A 24,389-nucleotide genomic window follows, 5' to 3' on the forward strand; every position below is an offset into this window, starting at 1 on the left:
ATTGTCTATGATGACTATGGGGTAGTAAAACTGAGGAAAAATTCATACACATACACACACACACAAATCTACATCAATTGTATATGACCCAGAGGGTTGTGGTATTGTCGGTTAAGGAATACAAAGCAAGAGGTGCATCGTGCTTGTTAGTACCACTCATGACCATAAAGTGGTTATTAAGATAACTTTTTGTGGTAGGGGTCAAAAACAAAGCAAAGCACAGTTAGTCGGGGCGGGGGAAATGGGATGAAGAATATCTCACAGGAAAACAATTTATTTGCAAAACTTTGCACGATAATACAAATTGAGGTGTTTAAGAGATTTTGGTTATAAATGTGAGGTTGTAATCAAACATGTTGCGGGTGTTTCGTAGAGAATATAGGATCCATATCTCTCGTTTTTGTTGTTTTATTGTCGTTAAATGTGTGATATTAAACTTTGTTTGAGGTAAACTTTTTGGGAGAGATTTCAATTAGAGATAAACAGATTGTGTGCACCGAAAAAAAAAACAAACATTGTTTACTTTTATGTAAATTATTTGGTTCTTGACCAAAGGTAAAATATTTGATGCTCAAAGGGCCAAAAAGCCCGGTCGGAGCAGATTTAAACAACATTTGCATGGCTTTTTGTGATTTTAGCTGCCAGATACATCGGAGATCAGATCAAAGCTCCATCTAAATGGGGTATATATAAACAAGTATATAGAGCAGTAAGTTCGGCTGGGCCGAATCTTAAATACCTATCACCATGAATCAAATATTATAGTTTCCTTTAAAATTTCAGAAGATTTTGATGACAGACATTCTCCCAAACAGAGCAGTTCAACCAGTACATTTCCCGAAGATAAATTAAAAGATATTACCTACGAAGACCATATCAGATTCTGGATTTATAAAAACCATTTTGTTTGACTTTTAGAGGAATCATGAACGTCTCATGTAAGTGTCCAAGAAAATTATAAAATAAAGCCTTGATTTAAAATCTGAAATCTGTAGATTTTTCACCCATTATTCAAATGATTACGAAATTACAACAGATTACAACAGACAGAAAGACGGGCATGATTATATCGTCTTATTTCTCCTTGATCACGAATATATGCTTTATATAAAGGCTCTAAAGGGTGATATGGTCAAAATTTGGTCAATATAAACTTGACGTATTTCTTTCAATTTTGCATTTAAAAAACCTGAACACCCTCATTTTGAAGGTGTGTGTGTGTAGAATGTTGCTCCTATTTTGATTTTGGAATTCACTCTTCAGTTGTCAAAATGCCGTCCAAGCAAGAAGAGCAGCGTATCAAAATTTTGCTCGCGCATCGCGAAAATCCGAGCTACTCGCACGCAAAGCTGGCAAATCGCTAAAAATTGCCAAATCAACCGTTACAAATGTAATTAAAGTGTTTGGGGAACGTTTGTCGACAGCCAGGAAGTCTTGATCGGGGGGAAATCGAAAACCGGAAGCCGCTGAGACGACAAAGAGAGTTGCCGGTAGTTTCAAGCGAAACCCTAACCTCTCTCTCCGAGATGCCGCAAATAAGCTGGGTGTATCGTCTACAACCGTGCATCGAGCCAAAAAACGAGCCGGACTATCGACTTACAAGAAGGTAGTGACTCCAAATCGCGATGATAAACAAAATACGACGGCCAAAGCGCGATCCCGGAGGCTGTACACGACGATGCTGACGAAGTTTGACTGCGTGGTAATGGACGACGAAACCTACGTCAAAGCCGACTACAAGCAGCTTCCGGGACAGGAGTTTTATACGGCAAAAGGAAGAGGAAAGGTAGCAGATATTTTCACGCACATAAAACTGTCAAAGTTCGCAAAGAAATATCTGGTTTGGCAAGCCATCTGTACCTGTGGCTTGAAAAGCAGCATTTTCATAGCTTCCGGGACTGTCAACCAAGAAATTTACGTGAAAGAGTGTTTGAATAAACGTCTGCTGCCTTTCCTGAAGAAACACGGTTGTTCCGTACTGGTTTGGCCGGATTTGGCATCTTGCCATTACGGTAAAAAGGCCATGGGGTGGTACGCCGCCAACAACGTGCAGGTGGTTCCCAAGGACAAGAACCCTCCCAACACGCCAGAGCCCCGCCCAATTGAGAAATACTGGGCTATTGTCAAGCGGAACCTAAAGAAGACCAAAAAAACTTCTAAGGACGAGCAGCAGTTCAAGGCAAACTGGCTTTCTGCGGCGTAGAAGGTGGACAAGGTGGCTGTACAAAATCTGATGGCAGGTGTCAAGCGTGAGGCCCGGCAATTCGGATTTGGAAAAGCGAAAGCCTAACTGAATATTTTTCCTGAATTTTATACTAATTGAACTTGAAAAAGAAATTTAATTTGATTTTTTAAATAAACGATTTCACCGATTTACACGCGTTTTTGCATGGGTGGCCTCAAACACCCATGCAAAAATTGGTCGAAATAGGTCCATAATTATAAATAGCCCCCACATAAACCAATCCCCAGATTTGACCTCCAGAGCCCCTTGGAAGAGCAAAATTCATCCGATCTGGTTGTAGTATATGGTATCCAACACGTGGTGGTAGTATATGGTATCCAACAAACATGCAATAATTGGTTCATATCAGTTCTTAATTATATATGGCTCCCATATAAACCGATCCCCAGATTTTACCTCCGGTGCCTTTTGGAGAAGCAAAATTCATCCGATCTGGTTAAAATTTGGCACGTGGTGGTAGTATATGATATTTAACAACCATGCCAAAAGTAATCATATATAGCCCCCATATAAACCGATCCCGAGATTTGGTTTTGGAGCCTCTTGGAGGAGAAAATTTCATTCGAGTCAGTTGAAATTTGGCATATTGTGCTAGTATATGGCCGCTAATGACCATGCCTAACTAAGTCCATATCGGTCTATAGTTATATATAGTCCTCAGAAAAATCGATCCCCAATCACACAAAAATTGGTCCATATCAAGTTCATAATTGTATATAGTCCCCATATGAGCCACCCCCATATTTCAATTCTGGCTCTCTACGTACCGTGCAAAAGTCCATATCGATTCGTAATTATTTGTAGACTTACCTATACATTACCTTTTTGGTCTAATATATACCACGTATGGACTAACTCACAATTTAGAAAACGATGTTAAGAAGTTTTAAGATACCACAACCCAAGTAATTCGATTGTGGATGACAGTCTTTCGTAGAAGTTTCTACGCTATCCATGGAGGGTACATAAGATACGGCCTGGCCGAATTTACGGCCGTATATACATGTTTTTTGTTTTGTTTGTTTGCTATGGTGAGCCACCGTAGTGCAATAGTTAGCATGCCCGACTTGCATACACAAGGTCGTGGGTTCGATTCCTGCTTGAACCGAACAGTTTTTCAGCGGTGTATTTGCCCACCTCAGTAATGCTGGTGACATTTCTGAGGGTTTCAAATCTTCTCTAAGGGGTTTCACTGCAATGTGGAACGCCGTTTGGACTCGGCTATAAAAAGGAGGTCCCTTGTCATTGAGCTTAACATGGAATCGGGCAGCACTCAGTGATAAGAGAGAAGTTCACCAATGTGGTATCACAATGGACTGAATAGTCTAAGTGAGCCTGATACAGTGGGCTGCCACCTAACCTAACCTAACCTATCCTTGTTTGCTATGACATCTGTGAAAAATATTTAGTATACATGAAGTCATTGAACAGACAACATCATATTTTTTCATAGTGTTAAAAATGTCGAATTTTTGACCAGAATGTTATGTAATTTGCGGAAAGCTTTTTTTTTTTGTTTTCATTTGAAGAAAATTGCTGCAAAAGATAGTTTCAACAGCTCAGATGGTTCAGAAATAATGATTTTGATGTGAGAAATGAAGAACGTGGAAGACCACCAAAAAAGTCTGAAGACGCCGAATGGGATTAGTCCTCTAATTACCATGCGAAAATTTTTATAAAATTTTTATTTATAGACTCTTCTATATAAATCGATCAAGAACTGAAGAGGCTGTTAGAGGCTAACTGACTTATAATTTAGAAGACAGTTGCCATCGCAACGGCTACCACAAACCAAGTTATTCGATTGTGGATGACAGTCGTTTGTAGTACTTTGTACGCAATCCATGATAGAAGGTACATAATATTCAGTCTGGCTGTAAAGCAGTATATATTTGTTTATTGTTGTTGTTTTTTTTTTTTTTATAATGTCACCTTTCCCACACACAGTATGGAGTTGCACCGGAGAGACATCTATTGATAAGTTTCGAAAATACTTTGTTCACAATTCATTTTCGTTTATGAGAATCAATTATGCAATAAAAACGTAACATATAAGCCCAGACTCGAATATAGGAAAACTAATTGGAGGGGCAAAAAGGAAAGACCTGGCATTTTTCCATATCTACTTTGTCCTTATCTTAACATACTCGTCACAAACCACTTACGGAAACCCCTAAATCGACACCCATATTTTAATAAAATCTCACTTAACTGATTTCTACTACAGCCATCACCTTTAAAATAACTGATGATTTACGTTTCATCTCATACTCCAAAATGTTGAAATCTTTACTTGTTATCACCATGACAAGCAGATATGAGGAAGGACGAAAAGGATGGTGATGATGGGTCATGGTAAGAAATTTGCAATACATATTTTTGGTTTATTATTTCCGCTAGCTTCACACATATCACCAGCATGTTAAGTCAGTCTCTTGTAACGAAGATATGTCGTTGAGCCATTCAATCCAGCAGACATTTTACTCTGGGGTGAAAAGGCATACACATTCACACACACACACACACATACACTTTTAGGCACTCATATCCTTTTTATAGTCTGAATGGTTATATTCCAGAGAGCAGGGGTGGAAAATACAGTACTATAGTACTTTTTTTTCAATATTTTTCACCCTTATCAGTACCGCAGTACCCCCGCGAATGATTTAGTACATTTTGTATAGATATTTTTGAGCCGATATCAGAGTTATGGTACAATAGTTTTGACAAAATATTTTAATATTTTGAAAAAGTCTTTAATAAACTTAGTCTTTTACAAATATTGCAAAACACACAAGTTCATACGAGAGGAAAATATCGATTTTGTAAAAGCCATATTCAAAAACACGATTTTATTGAATTTCAAGAATGTTTTATTCGAAAAAAGCATGCTATTCTATATTACGCTTCCACTCGAACACTTTCTAGAGAAGAAGATATCGATCGCGTACTAAAATAATGCGAACCATTACTTGAGACAAAAATAATCTACCAACACTTAGAGAAAATCTTACCAAAAACTACCAAAAAACATATTATTTAAATCTATAGAAAATTTTGTCAAAATTTTATTTTAGATGAAAATTTTGTAAAAATTCGTTTTGTTTTGCTATTGTTGGATGTTTTCTTTAATCATTGTTGTTGTTTTTGATTTCAGCTTAAAACCATGTACTGACTAAACTACAAGTGTAGCTTAACCAACAGAAAACAGAAAAAGAATTTTGTAAAAATTTTATTTGTATAGGAAATTTTGTCAAACTTTTATTTCTATAGAAAATATTGTAAAAATGTTATTTCATATGAAAATGTTTGTCAAAATTGTATATCTATAGAACAATTTTTCAAATTTTATTTCTAAAGAAAATTTTGTCAAAAATTTTATTTCTATAGAAAATTTTATCAAAATTTTATTTCAGATGAAAATTTTGTCAAAATTTTATTTCTATAGATAATTTTGTCAAACTTTTATTTCTATAGAAAATTTTGTCAAAATTTCATTTCTATAAAAATTTTTGTAAAAATTTTAGTTATATGGAAAATTTTGTCAAATTTTTTTTGTATAGAAATATTTTTCAAATTTTTTTCTATAGAAAATTTTGTCAATTTATTATTTCTAAAGAAATTTTTGTCAAAGTTTAATTTCTATAGAATTTTTTGTCAATTTTTTTTTCAATAGAAAATTTTGTCAACATTTTAATTCTATAGAAAAATTTGGAAGGTAGACAATTTTATAAAAATTTTGTCAAAATTTTTTTTACTACAAAAAAAAATTTTGTCATATTTTTTTTTTCTATAAAAAATTTTGTCAAAATTTTATTTCTATAAAAATGTTGTCAACATTTTATTTCTATAGAAAATTTTGCTATTTTTTTTTTTTTAGAAAATTTTGTCAAAATATTTTTTCTTTAGAAAATTTTGCCAAATTTTTTTTTCTATAGATAATTTTGTCAATATTTTATTTCTATTAAAAATTTTGTCAAAATTTTATTTCTATAGAAAACTTTGTCAAAATTTTATTTCTATAGAAAATTTTGTCAAAATTTTATTTCAAAGGAAAATTTTGTCAAAATTTTATTTCTATAGAATTTTTTGTCAACATTTTATTTCTATAGAAAATGTTGACCACATTTTATTTATATAGAAAATTTTGTCAAAATTTTAATTCTGCAGAAAAATTTTTAAAATTTTTATTTCCATAGAAAATTTTGTTAAATTTTTATTTCTATAGAAAATTTTGTCAAAATTTTATTTCTATAGAAAAATTCGACAAAATCTTATTTCAATACAAAAATTTGACAAAATCTTATTTCTTTTATTTTTTTTTTCTGTAGAAAAATTTGTCAAAATTTTATTTCTATAGTAAATTTTGCCAAAATTTTAATTCTGCAGAAAAATTTTTCAAATTTTTATTTCCATAGAGAATTTGGTCGAAATTTTATTTCTATAGAAAATTTTGTCAAAATTTTATTTATAGAGAAAATTTTGTCAAAATTTTATTTCTATAAAAAAATTTGACAAAACCTTATTTCAATAGAAAAATTTGACAAAATCTTATTTCTTTTATCAAAATTTTTTTTTCTATAGAAAATTTTGTCCATATTTTATTTCTAAAAAAAAATTTTAAAATTTTATTTCGATAGAAATTTTTTTTTAAATTGTATTCCTATAGAAAATGTTGTCAACATTTTATTTATATAGAAAATTTGACAAAATTTTATTTCTATAGAAAATTTTGACAAAATTTTGTTTCGTTGTTTTAATTAGTTGACCTTTAAACTTTTAATTATATTTGCTTAGTTCGGCTTGAGGTCATGTGAATAAAAACAGATGTTGTTGTTTTTTGAGTTGTATTTTTATATTTAAAATTTTCCAATATTTCGAGACATCTCCGATGCTCGTCTTCAGGGAAATTACTTTAAACAAAAAGAAAAAACATTTAACACATTAACAAAAAATATATCATTACATGAAAAACACAGATAATTACATTTAAATTTAAAGAACAGTGAACTTCTTTACAAGGGAGTATATTTACAACTAAAAGCTAATCTGTCTTACTATATTTTTGTACAATATTTCTATAAATATGTGCACAATGGTCCGTATCAGTCTTAAAATTCATTCGTCTTTCTGCAGGTACCAGAGTAAATCTCCTTTTATAATTGGTTTCTTGCGTCAAAATATCTACGTCCTTAAAGTTTGGTTTGTGTCCTGTTAAAGTGCAATGTGCTGCAAGTGCCGTCTTTTGCTCCAAGGGCTTATCAGTGGTTTGTGATCAGATTTATGTCCTGAGAGTCTAGTTTTTAATTTGGTTTTCGTTGTACCAATATATACTTTTTGGCAAGTATCAGAGTCATTTCCATTGCATTTGATCTTATATACTACGTTTGACTTGTCTTCTTTCTTAATTTTGGATTTTGTCTTGCTGAAGAATTGATTTACTGTATTATGAGTCCTTTGTGCAATTTGAAATTTGTCCTTATTTAGCATGTTTGACGATTTGAATCTTTCCGAGAATTGGGGGACATATGTCAAGGGTTTATAAATTTTGGGTTCAATTTCGTCATGTTTGATATGTTGTCGTTCTTTTACATGTTGTATTAGGTCGTCAATCGTCTTATTCGGGAAATCATTTAATCGCAATATGGTCCTTATCTTATCTTCGTTGTCCTTATGAAATATTTTGTCGCTGATATCGTGTACTCTTCTTATAAAATTTGTAGCCGTATTCATTATAACTCGTCTAGGATGTTTGGAGTTGAAATTGATCAATCGTCCTGTGGCTGTTGGCTTTTGATACCAGTTAATTTTTATTCCATTTCTGTGCCTTAGAATTATAGTATCTAAGTATGGTAACTTGTTGTCCTCTTCTGTTTCCATCGTAAATTGAATTTGTCTATCAAAGGCGTTTAAAGCTGATAAAGTGGCCTGAACGTCATTTTTGTTCAAAATACAGAACAGATCATCTACATATTTTGTCATTATTTTTGGTTTAATAGTCAATTTTTCCAATACTGAGTCCAAGAGTACTTCCATTACAATATCGGCGATAATCGGTGAAGCTGGTGATCCCATTGGCATTCCTTTACGTTGCTCATACACCTTGTCATCATATACAAAATATCTTGAGTCCTTTATACAAAAAGTTAACATTTCTATAAAAAATATCCATTGGTATCTTCGTATAGTCCTTTATTTCGTCCCATTTTTCTTTTATAATCTTAATCGCCAAATTTACTGGAATGCTTGGAAAAAGAGATACTACGTCAAACGAGATCATTGTTTCATTGTCCTCAATCTTAATATTACTGGTTTTATTCTTAAATTCAATTGCGTCCTTTACATTATATTTGGAATCTTTCGTCATATTTTTCAAAATATTTACAATATATTTTGATAGTTCATAAGAGGGGGAATTTATTGAAGAACATATCGGTCTTAAATTCGAGGGGCGTTAGCAGTTTTACATATCAATTTTATTTTTTCGTTGGTGTCAATGATGTTCATTCTGAATAATTTTTCCACCAGTTTGTTATTTTTGGTTTGTAGTGTTGATGTCGGATCTCTTTTTAAGCGTCTATATGTACAAATATCTCTTAAAATATTTTTCATCTTTATTTCATAATCGTCTTTATACATCGCTACGGTTTTCCCCCTTTATCAGCAGTTAGAATAAGTACATCTTTATTTTCCTTTAGATATTTCCGTGTCTCCCCCACTGTGTCAAGTATAAATTTCTCTTTCTTATTTGGTTTAGTCTTTTGTATGTGGTCATCTATAAGAGAAGCTAAACGTACTCTCGCGTTCTCTTGCTCTTCTTTATTGTATAATGTTTTTGTTTCTATAGATAATTTTGTTAAAATTTTGTTTCTATAGAAAATTTTGTCAAAGTTTTAATTCTATAGAAAAATTTGAAAGAAGTCAAAATTGTAGTTCTATAGAAATTGGGTCAAAATTTTATTTCTATAGAAAATTGTGTCAATTTTTTTTTTATAACAAATGTTGTCAAAATTTTATTTCTATAAAAATTGTTGTCAACATTTTATTTCTACAAAACATTTTGCCCATTTTTTTTTCTTTAGAAAATTTTGACAAAATGTTCTATAGATTTTCAACATTGTATTACTATAGAATTTGTTAAAATTTTTTTTCTGTACAGCTGTACATCCAACCATCTTGCAGTCTATAGGGCTTTGCCCAAATAAATTTGACAAGCATACTTTTCCTCTGTTGATTAAGCTACACTTGTAGTTTAGTCAATGCATGGCTTTAAGCTGAGATCAAAAAAAAAAAAAAAAAACAACAATAACGATTGAAGAGAAGCCAACAATAACAAACAAACAAAAATTTTTTTCTATAGAAAATTTTGTCAAATATTTTTTTTCTTAGGAAGTTTTGTCAATATTTTATTTCTATAGAAAAATTTGACAAAATCTTATTTCTATGGAATATTTTGTCAAAATTTTATTTTTATAGAAAATGTTGTCAAATTCTATTTCTATAGAATTTTGTCAAATTTTTATTTCTATGAAATGTTTTGTCAAAATTTTATTTCTATAAAAAAATTTGTCCAAATTTTATTTCTATAGAAAAATTTGACAAAATCTTTTTTCTATGGAATATTTTGTCAAAATTTCATTTTTATAGAAAATGTTGTCAAAATTTCATTTCTATAGATTTTTGTCAAATTTTTAGTTCTATGAATTTTTTGTCAAAATTGTATTTCTATAGAAAATTTTGTCAAAATTTGGTTCTTTAGAAAATTTTGTCAGCTTTTTTTTCTATATTCAATTTTGTCAAAATTTTAGTTTTATTTATCTACAGAAAATTTATGAAGTACCATGAATTCTACCAATCTACCGAACAGCAGAATTCTCCCAACTATGGCAACCGTGATTGCATTATTGTCTTTGTAAGCGGATATACAACCAAAAAGAAAATTATTATTGGGGAGTTGACAAACAAAAATTTTTTTTCTTTAAAATTCAGTCTAAAAGAGCTCTTGCCAATAATCTTCCAATGGAATTTTAGTTGAAATTTAGTGGAAGTTCTTTTTCGCTCCAAAAAAATACCGTTTTTGTACTTTCTTAAAAATTGTATTTTCCATCCCTGCAAGAGAGCAATAGAAGTATATGGTAGATAGGCTAATATGTATGTGTATAGGAGCAAAATTATATGCCTTTTAGCCTTTACAATCAAGTTACTTTAACTGTTTATGTCTGGCTGCAGGTGATTTTTTCCTCAGTGCTGATGCTATGGCTGTGGCATTACCCTCCCAAACTCCCAATTTACAAAGCTGGAATTATCTTGGTTTTTGTGGATGCCCAAGGCTACCAGCAGGTGTTAGTTGGATTTCTAATACATATTCGTTCTTTGTTAATAGGATTTCTTGTTGTCAGAAAACCTTCCTATGCAGAATGTAAAAAAAAAAACACCAGTAAGAGTAAAATTCAAAGCAACAATTCTATGCCCTTTTTACCATTTCCATAGAACAACCCGGCTTTTTGAGTGGAAAAAATGCCTTTCTTCTCAAAGCACTCAAAGCATTACCGCCAGTAGGAAAATAGAAATCAAATGCAGAGAATGATATTTTTTTCCTATCTTAAATCAGTATTAAGTGTAAAAAGCCTTCCACAGCTACTCCTAACGTACAGCAGACAGTTAAGAATACTCGAGACCTACACCTGCACACATTACAAATCACCTTTTGTTGTCTGCTGGTTTTGAGTCTGGGGGTTGCCATTTTTTCCCTAAAGCAAATTTTAAAGATTTTCCTAACCTTTACCTTTTTTTTCTGTAGAAAAAGGACCAAGCCTCCAGATTTCCAGATGCCTATCATGATAAAAAAAAATCTTTTTGATTTAATTTTTTCGTCTTTGCCACAATCCTTGCCTTTGAGTTTTGGGGTTCAAATCTTAGCTTAAGGGGATTTTATGCCTCTACAATTGTTGACAATTGCTGGTGATTTTTCTTTTCCCATAAACCACCCCCGCTCCCCACAAAAAAATGAAAAATATCAAGGTTCCTTTTGGGGGTAATTGAATTTGACAGCGATTACATTGCTTTTTGCCATCACCTGTCTCCTAGATGACTTGAATTGAGCCAGCATTTGAGCATTTGTTGGCTCACAATAGTTGGCTGTCAAACGAATTGAACTAATCAAATCATTTTCGTTTCGTTTTGAAAGAGGAATTCTTTGATATGGAAATTGCTATTGTAGTAAATTGGATAAAGGTATTTGTTGGGTTTCAAAAAGCCTAATTTGTAAAGATAAAGTGATTCATTTATTTTTAATAGGAAAAGGATTGGATCCATGGCATGTGATTTGTGATTGGAGACATTTTTTCTATTTAGTTCTTTAGTTTATGGGTATGACTTAAAAGGGATTTTAAATGGATGACATAAATCTACCATTAAACAACACCGATGGGTATATGCTGGTGGTTGAAAATAATAAAAATTAGAATTAATTTAGTAAATGATACATAAAAATGAATACACTTAAAAGATATATTAGATCAGGAAAACGTTTATAAACTTAGAAAATATTTAAAATCTTATCATATTGAAGAAAAAAATATTGTCAAATCTCGCATTCTTTTAAATACGAATGCGAGATTTGCTTAGCATGGACGGACAAAAGGACGGATGGACACCAAGGGCTAGATCCATTCAGGAGGTAATTCTGAGTCGATCGGTATATATTTTATGAGGTCTTAAATCAATATTTCTGGTAGGCATATTTTTGGCAGATCAAAATTATTATACCCTGACCACTATGTGGTTTAGGATATACAATAAAATATTGAAATCATCCATCAACAAGTATATACGGCCGTAAGTTCGGCCAGGCCGAATCTCATGTACCCTCCACCATGGATTGCGTAGAAACATCTACGAAAGACTGTCATCCACAAATTTCAACTCACTCGGATGAAATTTGCTCCTCCAAGAGACTCCAAACCCAAATCTCGGGATCGGTTTATATGGGGGCTATAAATGATTATGGACTGATATGGACCACTTTTGGCATGGTTGTTAAATATCATATACTACCACCACGTACCAAATTTCAACCAGATCGGATGAATTTTGCTTCTCCAAAAGGCACCGGAGGCCAAATCTGGCCATCGGTTTATATGGGAGCTATATATAATTATGGACTGATAGGAACCAATTCCTGCATGGTTGTTGGATACCATATACTAACATCACGTACCAAATTTCAACCGAATGGGAAGAATTTTGCTCTTCCAAGATGCTCCGGAGGTCAAATTTGGAGATCGGTTTATATGGAGCCTATATATAATTATGGACCGATATCGACCAATTTTTGCATGGGTGTTTGAGGCCATATATTAACATCACGTACCAAATTTCAACTGAATCAGATGAATTTTGGTCTTCCAAGAGGCTCCGGTGGTCAAATCTGGAGATAGGTTTATATGGGGGCTATATATAATTATGGACCGATATGGACCAATTTTTGCATGGTCATTAGAGACCATATACTAACATTATGGACCAAATTTCAGACGGATCGGATGAAATTTTTTTCTCTTAGAGGCTCTGCAAGCCAAATCGGGGGATCGGTTTATATGGAGCCTATATATAATTATGGACCGATATCGACCAATTTTTGCATGGGTGTTTGAGGCCATATATTAACATCACGTACCAAATTTCAACTGAATCAGATGAATTTTGGTCTTCCAAGAGGCTCCGGTGGTCAAATCTGGAGATCGGTTTATATGGGGGCTATATATAATTATGGACCGATATGGACCAATTTTTGCATGGTCATTAGAGACTATATACTAACATCATGTACCAAATTTCAGACGGATCGGATGAAATTTTTTTCTCTTAGAGGCTCTGCAAGCCAAATCGGGGGATCGGTTTATATGGGGGCTATATATAATTATCGACCAATGTGGACCAATTTTTGCATGGTTGTTAGAGACCATATACTAACACCATGTACCAGATTTCTGCCGGATCGGACGAAATTTGCTTCTCTTAGAGGCCGCGCAAGCCAAATTTGGGGGTCCGTTTATATGGGGGCTATACGTAAAAATGGACCGATATGGCCCATTTGCAATACCATCTGACCTACATCAATAACAACTACTTGTGCCAAGTTACAAGTCGATAGCTTGTTTCGTTCGGAAGTTAGCGTGATTTCAACATACGGACGGACATCAGATCGACTCAGAATTTCGCCACGACCAAGAATATATATACTTTATGGGGTCTTAGATCAATATTTCGATGTGTTACAAACGGAATGACAAAGTTAATATACCCCCCATTCTATGGTGGATGGTATAAAAAGCATTTAAGAGTTGAAGATTTTATTTAAAAAACTCGTTTTACTACAAATAGGGAATAATTTCCAGAAACATAGTTAATTTATACTTGAATTAGAAACCCAGACAAAATTGGAAGGTATTTCTAATTTATTGCTCTTAATGTACATCCAAAATGTTCTTCTAGAGATGAACAAAATGTTCCCTTCACAAAAAGTTCCCAGCAAACACTGGGAAGTAGTTGATGTGAAAAATTGCTTATCAATAGCTTTGGTGCCATGTGCCCAGCATTATCGTTTGTTTGAGAATAATATCATGCCATCACCGGACAAGAATGGAAATTTCCAAAAAATATTTGAAAAGTGTATCGATATATTTCGCTGCAGAAGTGAAATTTGCTATTAAATATTTGTTAATATTATTTAGAACGTCTTTATGTAGAGACAAAAGTCAATACAATTTTTATTTTTTTTTTAAGTTTTTCCTCATTTTTTAAATGAATTCCAATATAGTGAAATATTATCATGTCTAAAAGCTAATGTGAAATCCATTCAGCGATTGCTTAAAAAGATGACTTCTACCCTATGACCACGTTCAGTCCATGTAATTTTACATTGCTTCTGAGCCTATTTTGCAACACTTCCGGATCGAAAAAGAAGATTTTTATCGCCTTTTTGGGCTACTCTTTTTTGCGCTTTTAATGGATTTTACATGAAGCCTTAGTGAAATTGTCCGTTCCTTTGGTTCGGAATTAATATCAAAATTGTTTGTGTAAAGACATAATTTTCAGAACTGGGTGAGCTCTTTTTAAACCTTGAGAACCCCTTGGGACAATTTGACCCAACTTTGATTTTAAAACGTAATTTTTATTCCTTTAGTTATAGGATATTTTTTTGAAACTTTTATTTATCTATTACAGGGACGAAATGTATGTTTTTGGAAGAAAATAATAAAAATAAAATATTTCCATAATCCGCTGTAATAATCCATACGTGGGAAGGGCACTTAACCAAGGAGTGCACAAGGGTTAAGTCATTTTTATACCCTCCACCATAGGATGGGGGTATATTAACTTTGTCATTCCGTTTGTAACACATCGAAATATTGCTCTAAGACCCCATAAAGTATATATATTCTTGGTCGTGGCGAAATTCTGAGTCGATCTGAGTATGCCCGTCCCTTCGTCCGTCCGTCTGTTGAAATCACGCTAACTTCCGAACGAAACAAGCTATCGACTTGAAACTTGGCACAAGCAGTTGTTATTGATGTAGGTCATATGGTATTGCAAATGGACCATATCGGTTCACTTTTACCTATAGTCCCCATATAAACGGACCCCCAAATTTGGCTTGCGAGGCCTCTAAGAGAAGCAAATTTCATCCGATCCGGCTGAAATTTGGAACATGGTGTTAGTATATGGTCTCTAACAATCATGCAAAAATTGGTCCACATCGGTCCATAATTATATATAGCCTCCATATAAACCGATCCCGCTATTTGGCTTGCAGAGCCTCTAAGAGAAACAACCTTCATCCGATCCGGCTGAAATTTGGTACATGATGTTAGTATATGGTCTCTAATGACCATGCAAAAATTGGTCCATATCGGTCCATAATTATATATAGCCCCCATATAAACCGATCACCAGATTTGACCTCCGGAGCCTCTTGGAAGACCAAAATTCGTCGGATTCATTTGAAATTTGATACGTGATGTTAATATATGGCCTCAAACACCCATGCAAAAATTGGTCGATATCGGTCCATAATTATATATAGGCCCCATATAAACCGATCCCCAGATTTGACCTCCGGAGCATCTTGGAAGAGCAAAATTCTTCCCATTCGGTTGAAATTTGGTACGTGATGTTAGTATATGGTATCCAACAACCATGCAGGACTTGGTTCCTATCAGTCCATAATTATATATAGCCCCCATATAAACCGATCGCCAGATTTGACCTCCGGTGCCTTTTGGAGAAGCAAAATTCATCCAATCTGGTTGAAATTTGGTACGTGGTGGTAGTATATGATATTTAACAACCATGCCAAATGTGGTCCATATCAGTCCATAATCATTTGTGGCCCCCATATTAACCGATCCAGAGATTTGGTTTTGGAGCCTCTGGAGGGAGTTGAAATTTGTGGATGACAGTCTTTCGTAGAAGTTTCTACGCAATCCATGGTGGAGGGTACATAAGATTCGGCCTGGCCGAACTTACGGCCGTATATACTTGTTTTACTTTTAATCATGTTGAAGTCATTTAAGAAGCGTCTAGCCAAAATTTCGGGTCGCCACGCCCATTCGTTTAGGCAAGAGAATGTTGCCTGTGGGCAATTTTGGGCAATTGTGACTACAAACTATTTTGTTTTGTAATGTTTTTTATTGGTTTTATTGGATTTTTATTTTTTATACGTTTTATTGGATTTTTGTTAAGTTTTTTGTTATTTTACAGTAAATATATACTTAGATGAGCGCGTGAGTGGAATTTCAATCACGCTCAAACACATTCACGAAGAAATATTTGTACTCACGCATGCCATGTGGGTAGGAATTCACGGTCACGAAATGAAAATCCATACTCGCACACGCTCACACATGAGCAATGTTTATATCCCACGCTTTCGCACGATTCACAACAATTTTCGTAATTCACGCCAAATCTCGTAAGTCACGAATATTTTCGGAACACGACAATTTTCGTGGCTCAATAAAATTCTGGTAATTAACGAAATTTCTCGTGACTCACGCTATTGAAATCTTAAGCGTGATTAAATATGTAAAGGTGATTAAAATCGGTGAGTTTGAATTTAATCGTGAACGTGAATTTGTTCGTGATTATGACTTTTTGTGTCTGTTTTACCGTGAGTGCGAATTTTATCGTGAATATGAATTTTATTGTTAACGTGAATTTAATCTTGAGCGTGAGTTGGATCGTGAAAGCGTGATTTCGAAGAAAGTTTACTCACTCACAATCACGAACACAATTTGATTTTTACTCACGCTCACGCGCCACACATTTTTCTTTAATGCCGTTCACGCACATTCACGAGGTTTCGTTTAAATTTCATTCACGGCTTCGCGTGTATCACGCGTGACTCACGAAAATGTTTTGTTTTTTGTTTTTTTTTTTTGTTTTTAACCCATGTCAATTTAACTGGTGGTGTAAAAAACCAAAGTAAATATTCGTGCTAATCCACTAGTATGTTGCCAAGAAGTGGTGTCCTCCCTTTTTACGATTCCTTCCAAATTCCCCACTGCACTGCAGATATGTTTTCCACATCATCGCCGCATTTCTCGTCACTTGGACATCCCAATTGAAGTTCAAAATTTTTTTCAAAATCATTGTTTTTCAAACATTTTTTCTCCAGGTCTTAAGTTAAAAAATATGTAATTTTACTACTACAAATGCCCAAAGTTGCCCACCGGCAACTTTTCAATTTTAAAAATTTCCCATCTGTTTTTTTGCAATTGTAAGATTTGACTTCCAGATATATTTTATTTGACATGTACTACAATAGATTTAATAAAAACTTTCAACATTTTAGTTGTAATTTTTGAAAAAAGTCACATGTATAAAAACCTCTTTTTAAATTCGCAAATATTTTTTTCTTGAGGTACGTGCGTATTAATGAATATTGTTTTGCTAATTAACAACCAAATTAGCTGATTTTTCATTCAACTTGAAGAAAACACTTGTCGCTTTCGATACCGTTACAGTTTTATGAACAAAAATAAAAGCAACGCTGTCAGTGAGTCTCAAAACACAAAAAGTTGCCCACAGGCAACTTTAGGGTCGAAAGGGTTAATGAAATTTTCTTTGCGTGGATATATTTTTAAGGCGCCAATTGGATACTTCCATTATTTTACTTGCAGCATACTCTCTACACGCTCACAAAAAATCGCTTCTGTAACATATACTCCCAAACATATATTGTTTAGACCACTATGCTTTCAAACATATTATATATTGGTAGAGATCAAACATATAAATGTTTGGGCAATAGCCAAAAATGTATATGCTTGAAGCAACATATGTTTGGGAGTATATGTTACAGAAGCGATTTTTTGTGAGCGTGTGGAATATGGAATGCCTTTCGGACTCGGCTATAAAAAGGAGGTCCCTTGTCATTGAGCTTAACATGGAATCGGGCAGCACTCAGTGATAAGAGAGAAGTTCACCACTGTGGTATCACAATGGACTGAATAGTCTAAGTGAGCCTGATACATCGGGCAGCCACATAACCTAACCTAACATATGTCCCAAACATGTTATGCTAGTTTATGAACATTATATGCTTGCACTTAAAAATATTGTGTTTAAAAAATGTGAGTTCCAGACATATAATTTTTACACCCAAACATATGAAAAACACTCTTTTTCATCCGTGTAGAAATCATAATTTTTGTCCGATTTGTCTGAAATTGGAAATCTACGCAGGTGTCGAATGTGATTTATACCGATTCATGTTTTGGTGTAGCCCCATATAGATAGATCTTTTGATTTGATTTCTGGGCCTTCTATATACCTTAGTTTTTATCTGATTTGCATTAGTGAATAGTTTCTAATCGTTTAATGTCAAAGAAAAAAATTCAAAAATGACAGCTAACCAAAAGCTGGGTGATACTAAATAACATCTCTTAATACTTCCATTAAAGTAAATCCCTTTCAACCATTCTAAACATTTTTAATAGCTTTTGGTCCTTTCTATAAATTTCTCTCAAGGAGTTGTCACTTTAGTACTACACAAATAAATCTACACTCACAAATCTCTTTCAACTTTTTAGGCAAATGAATAATTAATGCTTAAGAGCCACTCATTAAGTCCTTATTTCTTGTTGATGTGCAGTAATTGTGTCATCATTTGACAAATGAGGCCGCTTGTATCCTAATAGTGCCCTAAAGTCTTGACACTTACATGTCCTTTTCAATCTGTGTGAGAGTGTGTGTATTAGAAGAACCCTTGGTAGAAATTCTTAAGGAAAAAAAAAAAAACATCACCAAGCCAACTAGAGATGTGAGGGGTGAAAGCCAACTCATACATAACTACTCAAGTCAAGTGCTACCTCATTTACTCATATCATCATTGTCATTATTTTTCTTGTTGGTGATGTTGTTGTTGTTTTTATTAAGCAATTCTTTGTTTATGGTCTCAAAAGTATTTTAAAATTGACAATTAGTTAATTACTTAATGAAAACAACAATAGCAGCAGCAGCGCAACAAAAACAACAAGTGCTGCATGTGATTATTTTGATATGAGTAGGAGAAATTATCATTCTCAATTGCAGTTTTTGTTGTTGTTGTCGTTGTTGTTTGTGAAGCCAAGTATAAGGTTTCTTAACACTTGTCATAGTCATCGTCGACATCATCATCATTAAAGCCTTCATCATTGTTGTTTTTTTCAGGTCTAATGGTGGTTCTCCTTTTTTTAAGAGCCATACACTACTGGTTGGTGGGGGAGGGGGGTTAAATGAAATTGCTGGCCTTTGCCTTCATCACTTGAGAGTATAATCAAAACAAAAAATGGAATTAACTAACTAGGCGAGAATAATACCAAGAACTTAGGGATATGAGCTTTTAAGCATTCTCCCATAAACACTCTTTTTCTCTCGCTCTCTCTCTCTCTCTCTCTCTCTTGCTCTTGTTTTTTTCTCTATAGTTATAGAACTTAAGTGGGACAGAAAGAAAAATGTATACATGTCATTATGGCATTAAAGTCTCAAAGTGTAGATGTATTCGTAGAACTAATTACACGGAAAAAAATTCTCCGCAAAATATTTCCAAACAAATGATTAAAAAAGACAACTGAAGAGTGAATTCCAAAATCAAAATAGGAGCAACATTCTACACACACACACCTTCAAAATGAGGGGTGTTCAGCTTTTTTAAATGCAAAGTTGAAAGAAATACGTCAAGTTTATATTGACCAAATTTTGACCGTATCACCCTTTAGGTTATATTTGATGAGAAAATAACATTTTAGTGACAAACATGTTACATGGTAACCATACAAAAATAACATTTTGCTCTTGAAACATGTTTGAGGTGATCATATTCCTTCTCTGCGTGTTATGTTGGCTTTCACAAAGTTGAGGATGCTTCATGATTTACACTACTAACGCCTGTTTTTTGTTTTTTTTTTTTTCTTTTTTTTGAATAGCGATGATGAAATATCCTTTGAAAAGACACCTAAAGACATCATAGAGAAACCAAAACCAACATCCGTTTTAAATACTGCCAAAATTTCCGGGTAAATATGAATAAAGAAAAGCAGAAAGAAAATAAAAAGCAATGTCAACTTACCACATCAATTATCTGCATTAAGGTTAGACCGAAACTTAATTGCAGTGGATCGGATTCATTAACAACGGGTCTCTCTAAACTGTTGTAATTATCTAAGAGTGCATGTAATAAACGTTTTTCATGAGGTCCTGCCGAAGATGCTGTAAAGAGAAAGACAAAGAACACAAAACGGAAAAACTAATTAAAATACTGGCAAAATATAAATGAGAAGTTGTAAAATGTGTTTATTTAAAATAATCTCCACATTTAATCATTGAAATTTCGTAGTCAATTGTGCTAATAAATGACTTAATTGTTAATTAATGTATTTGTTTGTATAAATTATTCAGTTTATTAACCCATTAACGCCCAAAATGAAAATGCCAGATAAAAATTGCTTTTATGGGTTTTTATTAACTCAGTAACGACTAAATAGAAAGATTTAAATGAAAACCAGTATATACGGCCGTAAGTTCGACCAGCACGAAGCTTATGTCCCCTCCACCATGAATTGCGTAGAAACTTCTCCCGAAGACTGTCATACATAATCGAATTACTTTAGTTGCGGTAACTCTTGCCAATGGCGAGGTATCTTAAAACTTCCTAACACCGTCTTCTAAATTGTAAGTAAGTCTATACGTGGTATATATTAAATAAAAAAAGGCTGATTAAATACGTATATAACTCAGTTTGACAAAATTTTGTATAGAAATAAAATTTTGATAAAAGTTTCTATAGAAATAAAATTTTGACAGCATTTTCTATAGAAGTAAAATGTTGACAAAATTTTCCATAGAAATAAAATTTTAACAAAATTTTCTATAGAAATAAAATTTTAACAAAATTTTCTATAGAAATAAAATTTTGACAGCATTTTCTATAGAAGTAAAATTTTGACAAAATTTTCCATAGAAATAAAATTTTAACAAAATTTTCTATAGAAATAAAATTTTGTCAACATTTTCTACAGAAATAAAATTTTGTCAACATTTTTTATAGAAATCAAATTTTGACAAAATTTTCTAAAGAAATAAAATTTTGACAAAATTTTCAATAGAATTAAAATTTTAACAAAATTTTCTATAGAAATAAAATTTTAACAAAATTTTCTATAGAAACAAAATTTTTACAGCATTTTCTATAGAAGTAAAATTTTGACAAAATTTTCCATAAAAATAAAATTTTAACAAAATTTTCTATAGAAATAAAATTTTAACAAAATTTTCTATAGAATTAAAATTTGGCAGCATTTTCTATAGAAGTAAAATTTTGACAAAATTTTCCATAGAAATAAAATTTTAACAAAATTTTCTATAGAAATAAAATCTTGCCAAAATTTTCTATAGAAATAAAGTTTGACAAAATTGTCTATAGGAATAACATTTTGAAAAAATTTTCTATAGAAATAAAATTTTGACAAAATTTTCTATAGAAATAAAATTTAGACAAAATTTTCTATAGAAATAAAATTTAGACACAATTTTCTATAGAAATAAAATTTTGGTAGATAATTTTTGGCTCGAGTAGCAACCATGATTATGAACCGATATGGACCAATTTTTGTGTGATTGGGGATCGGTTATATATAACTATAGACCGATATGGACCAAATTTGCCATGGTTATTAGCGGCCACATACTATCACCACCTTGCAAATTTCAACCGGATCGGATGAATTTTGCTTCTCCAAGAGACTCCGGAGATCAAATCTGGAAAACGGTTTGTATGGGGAATATATAATTATGGATCCATATGGACCAATTCGTGTCCCTATCGTGTTTGTTAGAGACCACATACTAACACCACGTTCCAAAATTTCAACCGGAACGGATGAATTTTGCTCCTCCAAGAGGCTCCGGAGGACAAATCTGGGGATCGGTTTATATGGGGCCTATATATTATTATGGAAACATATGGACCAATTTTGGCATGGTTGTTAGAGACCATATACTGACACCACGTACCAAATTTCAACCGGATCGGATGAATTTTGCTCCTCAAAAAGGCTCCGGAGGTCAAATCTGGTCAAATCGGTTTATATGGGGGCTATATATAATTATGGACCGATATGGACCAATTTTTGCATGGGTGTTACAGACCATATACTTATACCATGTACCAAATTTCAGCCAGATCGGATGAAATATGCTACTCTTATAAGCTCCTCAAGCCAAATCTGCGGGTCCGTATATATGGGGGCTATACGTAAAAGTGGACTGATATGGTCCATTTGCAATACCATCCGACCTACATTCCGTTTGAAACACATCGTGGTGAAATTCTGCGTCGATCTAAGCAAGTCCGTCCGTCTCTTGAAATCACGCTAACTTCCGAACGAAACAAGCTATCGACTTCAAACTTGGCACAAGTAGTTGTTATTGATGTAGGTCGGATGGTAATGCAAATGGGCCATATCGGACCACTTCTACGTATAGCCCCCATATAAACCGTCGATCAGATTTGGCTTTCGGAGCCTCTTGGAGGAGCAGAATTCATCCGATCCGGTTGAAATTTGGTACATGGTGTTAGTATATAATCTCTAACAACCACGCGAAAATTGGTCCATATCGGTACATAATTATATATAGCCCCCACACACAAAAAAATTTTTTTCTGATTCAATCACGAAATTAATTGATCCAATTAATTTTTTAATTGAAATGTCTTCAATCACGAAAATGATAGTATCAATCACAGTTTTAATTGGGCATAGAAAAAATTCTTGATTAAAATATTAATTGATGTCATTAGCAATTTTCAATTAATTTTTTAATTGATTCAATTAAAAATTTAATTGATTTTGAATGCAAACCCCAATTAATTTTTTATTTAAAAAGGTAACTATCTTCAATTACTTTCTGAATTGGCTTAGAGTTTTTATTTGAATTAAGAAATGTTCATCACTTTTTTTAACTGACTTAGTCTTCCGAATTTGATTAAAAAGTTAATTGTGTCAATTAATTTTTTAATTAAAAATTTTAAAATTTTCAATCATTGACTTAATTAACTTTATGTTCTATCTTGATTAAAAAGTTAATTGTATCAATTAATTTATTAATTGAAAAAATATTGAACTTCAATTAACTTTTTAATTGGAAATATTTTGGTGATATTTTTTTCTGTGCATATAAACCGATCCCCAGATTTGGATTGCGGAGCCTCTACGAGAAGCAAATTTCATCCGATCCGGCTGAAATTTGGTACATGGTATTAGTATATGGTCTCTAACAAGCGTGCAAAAATTGGTCCACATCGGTCCATAATTATATATAGCCCCCATATAAACCGATCCCCGGATTTGGCTTGCAGAGCCTCTAAGAGAAGCAAATTTCATCCGATACGGCTGAAATTTTGTACATGATGTTAGTATATGGTCTCTAATAATCATGCAAAAAGTGATCCAAATCAGTCTATAATTATATATAGGCTCCATATAAACCGAGCCGCGGATTTGGCTTGCGGAGCCTCTAAGAGAAGTCATTTTTATCCGATCCGGCTGAAATTTGGTACATGGAATTAGTATATGGTATCTAACAACCACGCAAAAATTGGTCCACATCGGTCCATAATTTTATATAGCCCCCATATAAACCGATCCCCAGATTTAGCCCCAGAGCCCCATGGAAGAGAAAAATTCACCCGATCCGGCTGAAATTTTGTACATGGTATTAGTATATGATCTCTAACAACCATGCAAAAATTGGTCCATATCGGTCCATAATTATATATAGCCCCCATATAAACCGATCCCCAGATTTGACCTCCGGACCCATTGGAAGAGCAAAATTCATCCGATCCGGTTGAAATTTGGTACGTGGTGAAATTTGGTACATTGTTCTAGTATATGGCCGCTAACAACCATGCCAAAATTGGTCCATATCGGTCTATAGTTACATACAGCCGATCCCCAAAAATAATCTACCAAAATTTTATTTCTATTCATAATTTTGTCAAAATTTTAATACCATAGAAAATTTTGTCAAAATTTTATTACTATCAAAACATCATATTACCCCCACTTCATTCAATATCCCATCCAATACCTCAGCTATTTGTTTATTTTCTAAAAATTGTCTTTGGTTGAATTTCGAACTCGAAAAGTCGGTTTTTATGGGTGATATGTGAATTGAAAAAGCTGAAATTTTCACCACCACCAAATGAAGCATAAGGCAGTAATAGAAAAACAACAGCGATAAGAGTTCAAGTGAAGTAATAATTGTCTTATTTCACCCATGGCTGATTGCCCTCTGATTACTTTGGAATAGAAAAACAAAAAAACGGAAATCTCTTGAGGTCACAAATGTAACAAATCTTTGTACAAAACACACACTCACACACATCAATGGTTCTCAAAATTGTTCTAATCCAAAATCATTCGGCAAAGATTCTTATACAAATAAATTGGATTTAAGTCTGTTTTTTCTATTCCCGCTTCCTAAGCTTCCACAGTTGGGGACATTTCATTCCGTGAGAATTCGTTTCTGATTTTGAAAGTCATTTCCTATCGTTCGTTGTCCTCAATGTGTCGAGTAAATTGCCGTCTTTACTTTC

At 33.2% G+C, this 24,389-nt stretch overlaps 1 protein-coding gene across 1 annotated transcript in view; it reads right to left on the reverse strand.

Moving 5' to 3' along the window:
• nAChRalpha7 (nicotinic Acetylcholine Receptor alpha7) overlaps nucleotides 1-24,389 on the reverse strand; it is a 961,296-nt gene that overhangs the window by 490,091 nt on the left and 446,816 nt on the right. Inside the window, exon 3 of the mRNA XM_075302219.1 lies at nucleotides 19,860-19,999. Coding sequence (XP_075158334.1) covers nucleotides 19,860-19,999 — 140 coding nt within the window. The remainder of the gene's footprint in view (nucleotides 1-19,859; nucleotides 20,000-24,389) is intronic.

Source organism: Haematobia irritans, chromosome 3, assembly GCF_050003625.1.
Source record: "Haematobia irritans isolate KBUSLIRL chromosome 3, ASM5000362v1, whole genome shotgun sequence".
In the NCBI taxonomy this organism is placed as follows: domain Eukaryota; kingdom Metazoa; phylum Arthropoda; class Insecta; order Diptera; family Muscidae; genus Haematobia; species Haematobia irritans.